Source organism: Amblyomma americanum, chromosome 6 (assembly GCF_052857255.1).
Source record: "Amblyomma americanum isolate KBUSLIRL-KWMA chromosome 6, ASM5285725v1, whole genome shotgun sequence".
In the NCBI taxonomy this organism is placed as follows: domain Eukaryota; kingdom Metazoa; phylum Arthropoda; class Arachnida; order Ixodida; family Ixodidae; genus Amblyomma; species Amblyomma americanum.
In genome coordinates this window covers 53405406-53418401 of record NC_135502.1, presented here as the reverse complement: position 1 = coordinate 53418401, position 12996 = coordinate 53405406, and the positions used below count along the sequence as shown (strand labels likewise).

At 47.6% G+C, this 12996-nt stretch overlaps 1 protein-coding gene across 4 annotated transcripts in view; it reads right to left on the bottom strand.

Annotated features, from left to right (window-relative positions):
- The window catches only part of LOC144093456 (dixin-A-like), a 64329-nt gene that overhangs the window by 4983 nt on the left and 46350 nt on the right, over positions 1–12996 (bottom strand). Inside the window, exons 2-8 of one of the 4 annotated variants that reach the window (XR_013306279.1) lie at positions 8342–8431; positions 7483–7548; positions 6749–6829; positions 6198–6251; positions 4925–5008; positions 1783–1956; positions 26–102 (exon numbers count right to left, since the gene is read on the bottom strand). Coding sequence is in view for 2 of the 4 variants with exons in the window: in XM_077626853.1 (XP_077482979.1) it covers positions 18–102; positions 1783–1956; positions 4925–5008; positions 6198–6251; positions 6749–6829; positions 7483–7548; positions 8342–8431 (634 nt within the window). In the remaining 2 variants the exon portion in view is untranslated. Of the gene's footprint in view, positions 1–17; positions 103–1782; positions 1957–4924; positions 5009–6197; positions 6252–6748; positions 6830–7482; positions 7549–8341; positions 8432–12996 lie in introns of all 4 variants that reach the window. The other 3 variants (XR_013306280.1, XM_077626853.1, XM_077626851.1) reach the window with 3 other exon arrangements.

Here is a 12996-nt window from a genome sequence, read left to right as displayed (position 1 = left end):
CATAGACTTCTAAGAACCTTCTAACGTTGTGATTGGTAGCCGCCGGGGGTCACCCGTCGAGTCGAAGTTGAGCCGGCGTGCGGCACCGTCCCTCAAAGATCCCTGTAAGGAAAGGAAAGGAAAAAATAAGCAAAGTGAGGGCTAGAACCAGTTACACGCCAATGTTGCTCCAGCAAAGTCAGTAAGAAAATCAAGCCAAACTCTACAGGACGAAGGAAGAGGGCTCAACATATGTCTTAGTTGGCCCTTGAAAGTAACAGGTACTTGGTTAAACGTCATATTCGAAAGTTCGTGCCTGTTCTGAAAAGCTAACTGGCTTTGGCATCTAGGTTTGAAGTTCAAAGCATGCACATGAGCAATGAGAGACGTCATGGAGTGAAGGTCTCCAATTTTAATCAACAGGTGTTCTTTAACGCGCACTCACATCGCACACCAACCAGAAGTCTTTTGCATCCCGCATCCATTGAAATGCGGCCGCCTTAACTGTTTAACAGGCTACGCATGTAGCCACGAATCGATTGATGTGCGTTGTAGTTCTTTGCGGGACCTGCACAGCGCGCGCACCGCTCAACGATATCGAACGGCCCCAAGCAACGGAGAAATCCAACTGTTTCATGGCGTAGTGTTCAGAAAATGCTTGCTCTCTACGCATTGCTGCCACACAGTAAAAAAAAAAAACGGTCGCAGTGATATCTAACGTCTATAAACAGGCGTTTCTGGTGTATTTAGGGGCAGACCCTGTCTTAGCGACAGAATTTTGCCATTACAGTTGACTCCGGATAAATAGAACACGAAGGAGATCGAGAAATAGTTCAATACGTTGATAGTTCGAAATATGAAACATAGCAATAGAGCGTTCGTGAATGTGTAACAGAGTAGCAGGAACGTGGGGCACATACGCTGACGGCGTGCTTACCGTAGCAGCGTGCCGTCGGCTGGCGCACTTATAGAGCGCCGCTCGGTGGGTGTGGCGAGGCCTATAACCTACTTCGTGCCGAAGACGGAGCGGGATGTGACTTAGAACTATCAGCGCATCGCCTGTAATCACAGGTTTAATCCTATTGCAAGTACACAACATATAGGGTAATATCTCATTAGAATTAATCTACCCGTTGTTTCTCCGAGGCATTCAGCAGCGAACCAGGCCGGGCGAAAGCCGCCGGCAGCGTTCAGTCAGTTTGGTTGGCTTCGCTGCAATACAAGCAATGTACCGCAAGCTGGCTTCTTTGCCTGACAGCAATGCCACGTGAAAAATGAGTACGCCAGACCGAAGGGTACCGGCACCCATACCCTGTGCCCCCCAAGTTCTTCTCGTCGCACATTTTTATAGAGTCTTCGCGCGGCTAGCTTTCTTTGCCAACTGGTGTCCAAGGCCATGTAACTTACATGGCCCCATACGCTACAAATGATTACGGAAACCTTCAGGAGAAGCCCACTTTCAGGTGAACGGCGCGTCGTTCGAGATGTATGGAATTCTACCATGAATCGAGGTCCGAAAAAAGATAAGAACGGTGATAAATATTTGCATGTGCTTTTCAAAGAGGTATTGTGACTTTTTTATATAAGCAATATTTTGGTATATGCGCTTTAATATGTTCAGGATCGACTGCATCAATAGATTACGCGCTCAACTACGCTAGCGCGCCGTGCCCTATCGGAGCACACGCTGATTGAGTGTGTGAAGAAATCCATACTACAGCACTACAGAACGCACAGTGATGTCATCAGGTGTAGCTCAATCGACAGAGACGTCACGTGAACGATCGATTCGCTTTCGCGTACCGTGGAGGAGCAGCCAGCGGCGGCGGCCATCTTCTCCATGCAGGTGACGCGCTCCAGAAGCGTGCACAGCGACTGTTCGATGGTGTCCAGCGTGTGCTGGTACGGGTCGTCCAGCCGGAAGCACTGGCGCAGACTGCTCAGGGCCTCCTGCGTCACGCGCAGCTCCTCCCGCTGCTGCACGCAACAGAGAGTGTACACACGTTACAACGAATTCTGCTTAAGGAGAACTTTGTTACACTTAAGTTTGTAACTAAGTTAAATGGACAATGAGGATAATCCCACCAGGCCTTCGTTCTTACAGTAACACCGAAGAGCCAGGCTGCTTTTTAAGTCGCACTTTCTATGGCAGAAAAACACGTTTTCATTACCGAAAAGTATGGAGTTAATTTGGAATACTTTATTCTGGCTGCCCAAAGGTATTCACCGGTGTCACGAAAGCTCGAAAAATGTATCAGCTACATTGCTCAGTATGACTAGAGTAAAAATATACTTGAAACATTTAGCGCTCATTCGAAGAACAGTGTTTTTGTTCAAGCTTCTTGCCAGCAACCTTGTTGGTGGAAATGCTGGGTATCCGAGTCATTCAAAACCAGTGTCTCAATTTGACGTGTACTGACCTGAAGGATGTTCTGGCACGAAAATCAACGATTTCAGGTGCAGTGTTTTTCCAGGATTATTTTCCCGATTAAACAAGGAAAGACATAGAGGCACTCAAATTATTTAAAAGCCATGGTTTTAACGCCAGACTGCAGACGAACTGTGGGTGCTGTTTGTCCTTACAGACCAAAAAGACAACAAAGAACCGAACAAGAAAGGACAAGGTGATATATATATTATATACCACGAACTGAACTGAGTTTCTTTCTTTCTTGTCGTTCGCTCCATCTATCACCTCATCATTATTTGCAGGGTAGCTAACCTGGGTAAAATCTCTTTATTTAATTTCTTCTCTCTCTCTCTTCCCGAATCGTTACTTCGCCCTTTTAGACTGGTGTGTACGCCTGTCATGCTAGAGCCACTGAACTGCAATGCTTCCAGAATATCAACACAAACGTCACAGGCAACAACTGTCATTGATGAAAAGAGCCGAAAAACGAACAGACAAATGAATGAATGAATCCTTACACAATACCTCGCGAAGTTACGTGCAAAATTTTAGCCGCCTGAAGATGCCACCGTACAGAGAAACAACGACAGCAATTACTCATCACCAGTACAATACGATTGTACGATTGTACGACTGTACGAACAAGAAAAAAGAGATCCCAGCCATCTGTACCGACCCGATTTTCTTTTTTTCTATCTATGCACATCGTTCTGGTCTGTATTTCAAACCAATTCTTTTTTTTTTTTGTGCACGAACCCGAATGCTGGGAGGTCGGCTCACGACTGCATCGAGAGGCTTCGGGGAAGACGCCGAGTCACGCGAACGGCGCATCGTCGAATCGTTAGTCACCCAGCAGGAACAATGTCCAAGCATGCCTGGTCGCCAACAACTTCGTACCCAAAATAATGGTCCTCCCAGGAGGCTTCCCGCCGCGGCAAAGCGAATGTCTACACACGAGTGCGCGATTCAAGAAAGATATGCTCAGATCAAATGCATTACGATCGTGGAGACAACACGGACTGTCTATATCTAAAGCCACACGCGGACATTCTATCAAGGCGGGCTTCACGGTCTTCGTATAGTGATTCATGACATGCTATAGTGAGTGACTGCATTAAAATAAAATAGTAGCAAATAAAGTTGTCCGAGATGTAGGAAAAATGGGTGCGGGTTCATTTTATGCGAGCGTAGCCGTTATCAGTTTTGCTCGAGATCAACATAACCAGTTTCACATCCTCCCGGAGCAAAGCGTCGAGCGGTCCAGTCCTCCAAGAAAAACTTAAAGCGTACGCCAACTTAGTGGTAAGCGCCTGCTTCGTACTTGAATCCAAACAAGTGTCCCTGCCCTACTGATCTTTATGTGAGAAGGGTCACGTGAACGAACCAAGTGTTGCAGTTGCATCTGACACTGGAGGATGCCGTATTCTGCGCATGCAATTTATTTACTCAGCATGCCTCACCACGACTACATTCTTTTTCTTTTTAGGCTACGCTCTGTGGGATCACCACTTATAAACGATCACGCAAGTTACACTTTGTCTGTCTTTCCTTACTTTGGCGTCTAGTATGCAGTACCTTTATTCAGGTGTTATCCCCTAAATGCGAGCGCGTGCCCTCCGAGAGCCTACGGTTTTCTTTTTTTTTATAATGCATTATTGTGGATAGAGCTCAAATCCGCACAAAGTGGCGTAGCCTAAAAACGGCCTACAGTACATTGGCAGCCAACGCGTCAGCACCGCATCAAGGCGTTGATGGTGGCTCTACAACGCAAGCAGATAGAGAAATGCTTGAACACGCAGCTTCACCACAAGACTCCAAAATATATCATGAAAGGGTCACACGAGTCTATAAACAATACAAACCTTACATACAGTATAGCCGATCTATAGATTTATAGCCATACACATTTAGTCGACTTTTGTCTATAGACAGTCTAAATCAATCAATCAATCAATCAATCAATCAATCAATCAATCAATCAATCAATCAATCAATCAATCAATCAATCAATCAATCAATCAATCAATCAAGTGCCGCCGCGGTGGCTGAGTGGTTATGGCGCTCGGCTGCTGGCCCGAAAGACGCAGGTTCGATCCCGACCGCGGCGGTCGAATTTCGATGGAGGCGGAATTCTAGAGGCCCGTGTACTGTGCTATGTCAGTGCACGTTAAAGAACCCCAGGTGGACGAAATTTCCGGATCCTTTCACTACGGCATCCCTCATTGCCTGAGTCGCTTTGGGGCGTTAAACCCCCATAAATCAATCAACCAACCAACCATTCAATCAATCAATCAATCAATCAATTTTCAACATCAACTGTGCTGATGTTGACTATGCGAATAGGCAAAAGGAAATATCTACAGGAAGGCAACAGAGTCTATAAGAAGTCTACGGACAGTCTACAGACCCCTTTTATCAGGACATACAGGTTTGCGAACATACAGGAATGTTAATTTTTGTACCCCTGCGAGTCACAGCTTGACCCATAACGAAGAAAAGGGGGCTGAGGCGGTACCGTATATACGGGGCACGCACCTGCGGACGGTGGTTGAGCGGCAGGGGCGTCGTCCGGTCCAGTGGCTCCAGCGCGGTCGCGTCGTCGCGATGGTCCAGTTCCTCCTGCGGTCATTAATTACAATATCACACACACACACGCAGGCTTCCGCGCGCGCGGCTGGCGGCACCGCGGCGGGCGCGTAATTTCCGCCGCTCTGCTCGCTGTCGCGACGGCGCAACTTATTGCGCAATTATCCTCCCACGTTGGAACGTCTGAGCGACCGCCAGCGGCGTAGCTCGTGGCGAAGATAGCGGGCTCGATGACGAGAGATAGGGTTAGCGAGGCGGGCGGCCGGTTTGGTCTCTGGGTGGCTGCGACCCAGGTTTCCAGTGAGGGTGTGTCCGCGTAGAATGTTTACACGAGATTGACCCTGTGCGGGCCCGATTATGATACTGGCCACGCAACGGCCACTTCCTGTTCGTTGTCAACTATACGCGCTAGGAAAGTATAGGAGAGGCTAACGAAGATTGGAATGGCGGAGAAGGGGAAAGGAAACAGGCAGGAAGCATTTTCTGGCGTATCACATTGGATAACTGCACATCGAAATCTAAAGTTTGACGAAAACTCGTCTGGTCGGGTAAAAGATTCGTGTATAAAGAAAGGAACGCCGACCAAAGGTAGTTGTCAATACGAAGAAGTTTCGGCTTCCATACGGAAGCCTTGATCACTCGGCGGAAAGCCCAAAGCACAAAGCTCAAGTGCGTCACAGTAATCGCCCCATGCATCTTGCGTACGTAGGCGGTAGATTGCCTGCGTGGTGGTTAGCGGTTCTTTCTGTTGTTTGAATTATCAGGGATTCCAGCTATCGACGTGTCAGACAAATCTTTTCTCTTGCGATGACTGATGCTTCCGTACGGAAGCCGAAACGTCTTCGTATTGACAACTACCTTTGGTCGGCGTTCCTTTCCTTGTACATAAGTGCATATCGTGTCACTGCGATGTTTTGAATAATGAAAAGAAAATCGTGTAGTGTTTCCGCAAGATTTGTTTCTTGCTGACTTGGCAAAGGTCAGCCTTGCTGTTACCGTTACCGTCACCATTACCATTTCTTCAGCTTCAGAGCCTGAGTTCACTCGCCACTACTAAAAGCCCCCGACAAAGATCTAAAAGAATAAAATTTGCTCTCTCTACATCCCCTCCCCGCCCTTGCTTCCACACGTAAGCTGCTCGATTCTAATGGATTATATTTTATTTTATTAAGTGGTTCTTATTTTTGCCAGCAAACGAAATTGGACTGTTGGCTTCACTTACCTCAAGTTTAGAGAGCAAGTCGCATTTCTCCTTGAGCTCTTGCTGAAGCAGCAACTGAAAGCGCGCAGTGAAAAAATATAATAATAAAGCGCACTTGCGCGCACATCTGGACAGAAGTGGACCCGGGTAAACCTTAACCGTGTTTCCAACATGAGTCAACGTAACAGTAGGTGTACAGTCTATTTAAACCAAATATTTTATAGCTGGTCGGCAAAAATCCCGTACACAGAGCGATGATCATATGTGCAAAAGCTCCGGTTAGGCTAAAAAAATAACCGTTTACTGCATCTGCAAATTTTGACGTCTGTCTGAACACATTTGTCTTGCGCTTTTGAAGGTGGCTTTGCCAAATTAGTGCGTCGCAATAAATGCTTCGCAAAAGAGACTGCGTGTCCTAAACGTGCAACCAATACACATTTCGCGGGTAGTAAGGGAATGTTTCGCGAGCAGCTGGTACGTATGAAATTTTCGATTTAAGGTCAATAACCTCGCATTTTGAGTTTAATCACTTGGAAGAGAAGCTCAGAGCAAGACTTCCTAAGGGTGCTTACGTTTTCTTCATGGACCCGCCTCGTCGTGTCGCATTCGGCCCCTGAAACTTTTGAGAGCACTTCATCCTGAAGATAGAGACTCTGTAAAACAAGGAGCGAGAATTGGAACCACAGGTTTTAGCCCAAAATTTCAAGGCAATATTGTCAAGCTGTCGCCTCTGCATGACGAAATAAGAATTTGTGGCGGTTTTATATTCACTCTTGTAAATAGCGTGTCTGCGAAAGAAATCTGAACTAACTCTAAAACGCACCGACCTGGCACATAATTTGGCTGAAAACGAGGAGGTAGACTTGCAAACAATGACGTAGGAATGCGCGGACCCATAACTATACTAAGTAAAGAAAAATGAGCTACGAAAAAGAGTGCTCTCCACCGAAGGATGTACGAAAGCGAGCGGTTTTTAAACTGGAGGTTTACATTTACGTAAAAAGAATGCGGACGTAAGACAGGCTTACTAATTCCGAGTGCAAAAAATAAACAAACAAACAGTGCTTCATCTTGCAGCCTATATTTTGCACTACTTACTAATCTGGGATGTCATTTGTGATCATCTAATAAGACTCCCAATTTTAGCATTCAGTTGCAAAGCTCACATCGAAATTCCGATTTTCGACATCGTAAATTACCGGTACCCATCTGCGTGTCTTTTCTACTTCGTCGAACGCGGTATGCATTGTACCTGCCGAGCGAAAATAATCATTACCATGCTGAAATCAGTGTTGGAGTCACTTACAGATTCTGGGTTTGAAGTTGCGTCACATTGGACCTCTGTTGACTCTGTTGTAACTTTCGCAGTACCCTGTGTTGGTTAAAGAACAAAACAAAAAAAAAAGATTAAATGGGAAAATTCATAACACTGCAGCCCATGAAGATGATGAATACTTATTTAGAAAGGAAGGGAGGAAGGGGATCTCAAAAAAAAAAAAAAGCTTACAAGCGTGCTGCGCGCTGAAGGGCTACACCGGACCGTAGTTCACTCCGACGAAAATTACTGATTTATTGTGATAGCCTATGAAGATAAGCTTCATTTCTCAGTGGTACTTTCCTGCCAAGTTGCACGAAACTATGCAAAGAGCTGTCGATAGTGTTCATGACCATCCTATTCTTTGAGCCAGCAGCGCACAAAGCATAACAGCGCACTTTGATGTATCGGAAAGGCAAAGAAGTCCAGACAGCGTAAATTAAGAAAATGAGTTGTAACAAAAGTATATATTTATTTGTAGCGATTGACAGGGAATATAATGTATCACTCGATAAAATCTCAAGTCTGACGGCCCTTTTAGCGGCCCTTCGGTGCTTACATCAGTTTCCATCAATATCACGAGCATGTCACAGTTGCTCACACGATTCCTGCAACGGGTGAGCAATTCGTCCGCTGTCCCTCTGTCGAACTGGCTACCCCGTACAGTGGAGCTCCGCGCCAATGCAGCCTCCAGCCCTAACATTACCTGTGGCTTCGTCAGTAACCATGCTATGCGGTAGCTGCTGGGACACGACGACTCGACAGACGTCAAACTCCATTTCTCACTTGAACAATTTCACGCTAAGATTAGTGAGCATGCAAGGGTCGAGGCCTGTCAGCACATCCTTACATTCGCACGATGACCGCCACCGCCTTTGTCGCGTTCGTTCTTCGACTTGTCCGGGGGCCTCGAACTGTGTCGGCCATGGCCCCTGAGTAGCTGGAAAGGAACGAAAAAATGCTGCGTTGACGTTTCTATCCTCGGCTGCTCAGCCCACGCTTCAAAGCATCAACAGGTTTTTCGGACAGAGTTATTTCAATGCTTCATTGTCCCGAATCTACAGATTTTGTCTTTATTGCTCTTTAGATTTTAAACACATTTTATATACTAGAGTATATGCATTCAAAAGACGCTGGTCGCCAGACGTGGCCTTATAAATTAGGCCGCGAGCATCTTGTTAAGGCTTCCCGCGCTTGAAAAATGACCGTCGTTTGATATTATGCCGCCGAGACACCGCATTAAGGAGAGGGCTTCGACCTCTTTCATGACCAAAAAAGAAATAAAAGAGGATATCTGTGTAGCCGCTTCGAAAACAAGACAAGAAACCGAAATAAAGAAGCGGTAAGTGCAGCGAGAGAGTACAATTCACTTTTCCCACCGTCCTTCCTGCCTCTTATTCCGCGTTCAAGCGCACCCCTCTTTCTTCGCTTAGACTTGGGAAGAAGAGTAAGTAGTAATAACAAAAAAAAACTCTCTTTATCCGGCGTGCTTCCTGTCTCTTATCCCGTAATCAAAAGTACCTTTCTCTCGTTGCAACGAATGAGGAAGAAGAACAAAAAAAGTGCTGCAAATGTCAAAATATAAGCTAAAAGACGCTCCAGCGCAGCACCAGTAACAACAGAAGCAGGCACCGCCTCACGGCGGAGCGGACGCCGCCGGAGACGCATTTAAAGAGCTCCTCTCCTTTAATGACTTGGCTTCGTTCCGTACCCAGGTGGACGTCGACCGGGCAGATAGACACGTACATACACACCAGCCGTCGCCATCGCCGCAGACTTCTTTTTTTTTTTCCTATAGCATTTCCACCCAGCATGTCTGAGACCACTTTCTACTCATTTTTTTTTTTGCTTTTGTTCTGCCCGCGTAAGTGAAGTAGCCCGCGACAGCTGAACCAACGCGTTTCGCGGGGCCGCCTTGTTAAGCGGGGTCTTCTTCGGCGCTGCCTTCCGTCGGCCGACCGGAGAAAGCGGCGTGTCCTATACGTTGTGACGGCCGCAATTTGGGCAGTGGAGCGCGACACGCGGGGCGTTTCTTGCGTTGCGTCAGAGGCCGTCGCGTCCCGGAGTTATTGAGTGCAGTGCGGTGGAAGGTGAGAGCCTCAAGGAAGAAGGTCCAGGCGCTATTGTACAATAGCGTCACTTTGCCCGCTGGCGAAAGTTGGTGCCGGAGGCCTCGTAGCCAGTAGCCGACGTCCTAATGTCCGGGGCTTTAAGTTCCTCAAGGAAAAGAAACGCTCTAGGAAACGCTGATGTGGAGAACAGCAAGAAACCTATAGCCCCCCCCCCCCCCCTTTTTTTTGTTACCCTGTCCGAAAAACAAAATTTGCGACCCAATCCGTGCCCCGCCGCGGTGGCTCAGTGGTTAGGGCGCTCGACCTCTGATCCGGAGTTCCCGGGTTCGAACCCGACCGCGGCGGCTGCGTTTTTATGGAGGAAAAACGCTAAGGCGCCCGTGTGCTGTGCGATGTCAGTGCACGTTAAAGATCCCCAGGTGGTCGAAATTATTCCGGAGCCCTCCACTACGGCACCTCTCTCTTCCTTTCTTCTTTCACTCCCTCCTTTACCCTTCCCTACCTCTCTCTTCCTTTCTTCTTTCACTCCCTCCTTTACCCTTCCCTTACGGCGCGGTTCAGGTGTCCAAAGATATATGAGACAGATACTGCGCCATTTCCTTTCCCCCAAAAACCAATTATTATTATTATTATGACCCAATCCGTAACTGCGGCGCTGCTTCATTGTATGCCCCAGGCTACAACAGGCGGTGCTTATCAGTCTCTTTGCTGACATGCCTCAGACAGGGCCTTCGATCCTCGTTCAGAATGGTGGCTTAACTAACGGGGTGAAATGGAAACGTCCTGCAACGGAATTCGGATGCACGTTCACTAACTGTAGACAGTCGAAACTGGTTAGTCAGTTGTCTTACACTATTCAGGCTCGTACTGCCCGACTAGCTGCTTTACATCTATGGTATGAATAAACGACTTGGCTTGACTTTCGGCTTTAAATCCCGCTGCTGTCAAGCCATTTCGATTCGATCAGAATGCCACTGTAGCCAAGACCTGATACATCAGAACTGCTGCCACACTTCACTGCCTGAGCTGTGCTTAACTGAGAGTAGCATGGATGTCGACGAGTACAGGACATTACCAAATTATTCAGTGGTACATTCCCACATTCACCCTATTTATGCTCGTGCGACGCAAAAAGTTCGACGAAAAGCTATTGTAGTTCCTGGAGCAATCATTGTTTTGTAACAGGAAGGACATCTTAGTAAGCGGCGGCACATGAAAACGCAGCATTCTATGTAGCCGGGGGCTAGCTAGTGAGAAGATCCATATGTGCGAACTCCCTCCCCCCCCCCCTCTATTTCCCTTAATTTTTCGACTACTGTGTATAATATTAGTCCACCAGAAAATAAAATAAGAAAAAATTAAAAGTGCATCTATAGCCAAACGACGACTACGGATACAAGAAGCTGAATGCATCTAGTTATCATAAAAAATAAGCGAGCGCCCTCAAGTCTTTGCGCGGTCGCTTACTAAACTGTCAAGTATGTTCCCAGGGGAATTTTCACTTTTCGGCGAGCCTGAGGAGCAAAATTTGGACGAAATACAGTTTCATGACGTTTTACTATCCGAAATGACCTTTTTTTTTAATTGACGGAGTCTTCAAAGTGTTGGTGTGAAAAATTTGCGGTGGTTTAGCTCTGGTTAAACCTGAAGCGACGCGATAGCTGCAGCTGGCCGAGTGGAACTTGCTCAGTTGAATTGCAAAGTCAGTCTTTCGCCGCTCCGTTTCACCGGGCGTTCCTTCTTAATCTTCTTCATATGTGAGTAAAAAGGAAGTAAGCTGCCCTCTAGCGCACTTCCTTTTATGAAAGGGGGTGTGATAGAGGAGAGATTGCCCCCTCTTTACTCATTTCTGTTTAGAAGGCTACAGTTGCATGAGTGGCAGAGAAGCTGGGTCGTCAGAAGCAGTACTGGAATGAGCATTGCGAACGTCTCCACGAACGCGAGCCCTGTCGACGACTACGCGAAGATCCGAAGTTGCGGCCCGTGCCAGCGTAGCGAGGGCGTTAACAGCGAGAGGATGCTGACGCGCGAGCAGGCGGTGCCGAGACGTTGAGACAACGGCGTCAGGACCAGGAAGTTGACGCCCGCCCAGCCGAAACCGTCGGATGCAAGAGACAGGCGAGCCACGATGGTGCCACTGGGTCGTTTGAGCATCCGTTCGACGCCTAATCCTTTCTTTAAATGAGAAATGAAATGAACGTGTGACCCCGATGGTGGACTATAAAAACCAAGCTTCAGCTCGCCTGCATTCACACCTTAATGAAGAAATCGTGTAGGTTTAGAAACGTCGTGTTTTCGTACAAGAAGTTTGTGAACGTTCATTTCATTTCTCACGTAAACTTGAATTCCCAACCAGATAGACTATACTGTCGAACGTTTTCGTTTGAGCCAGCCATTTCTGTTCTGCGTGTTCGTTCAGTGACCGACTCTCAGAGACGCGGCGAATATCATTGGTGGCTCTACGCTTAACTGCCACATTCATAAGTAACATCATAGGAAGACGGGGTCGGTGGCGAGCCCGCGCGGAAATTCGATGTTTCTTTGATCTCCGCGGTGGTAATTTCTTTCAACGAATACTTTTCTTAGGTAGCGTGCCGTCAAGACAATCTCGAGGCATGGTGACACGGCAGCGAAGAACAACGCTGCGCGTAAGTGCCGGGAGAGGCTTCACAGAACGGCAGAGGCAGGGAAACGAGAGGCCGCTGCCACCGTGGGAAGTTGCGTGTCGCGGGCGGGCTGCGTGTGCACCAGCGGCCGCTGAAAGTGGCGCGCCGACGCAGACTCCGAGCGTGGTGCGTGCGGCGACAGGTGTGCGTTTGCGAGCACAGTCCGCTTTCTACTGGGGGCGTCGGCGCGCAAGAAGGCGAGGACGCGGCAGGGTGACCTTGTTGGCTTCTTCACTCGACTAGCTGGTTTGCTCGCTCCGCTCGTCAACTGATCTGGTTGATGATGAATGCGAAACTGCAGTTTTGCTCCGAATCTTCGACATTCGGTTGTCTCAACCATTTATCGCCGAATGAAACTCTCCGCGTGGAAAGCGCGCTGTATAGCCTTGGCATTTAACGTCTGTATTCAAAAGCACAGCTTGCTGTCGTAGTCGTAGGGAACGCCTAAATATGGTAAAAATTGAACCATAATAGACGCAATCAGTTGATCGCTTGATTGATTGATTGATTGATTGATTGATTGATTGATCGATCGATTGATTGAGAGTGAGTGGAGAAGGAAGAAACTAAGATTTCGGTTATGAATTTGACTCTTGTAACTACGTCTTGAAATGTGTGCCTGGAACGGCAGTGGCAAGGAGGGAGGGGGATGGAGGAGTATGAGATGAGGCAGAAGAAACAAGGAATACTGTATAGACCCGTTGTGTACATTTATCTGCCTTGCAGCGGACACCCTTCCCCCACAGCGAACTTGTTTTGTACGCAGT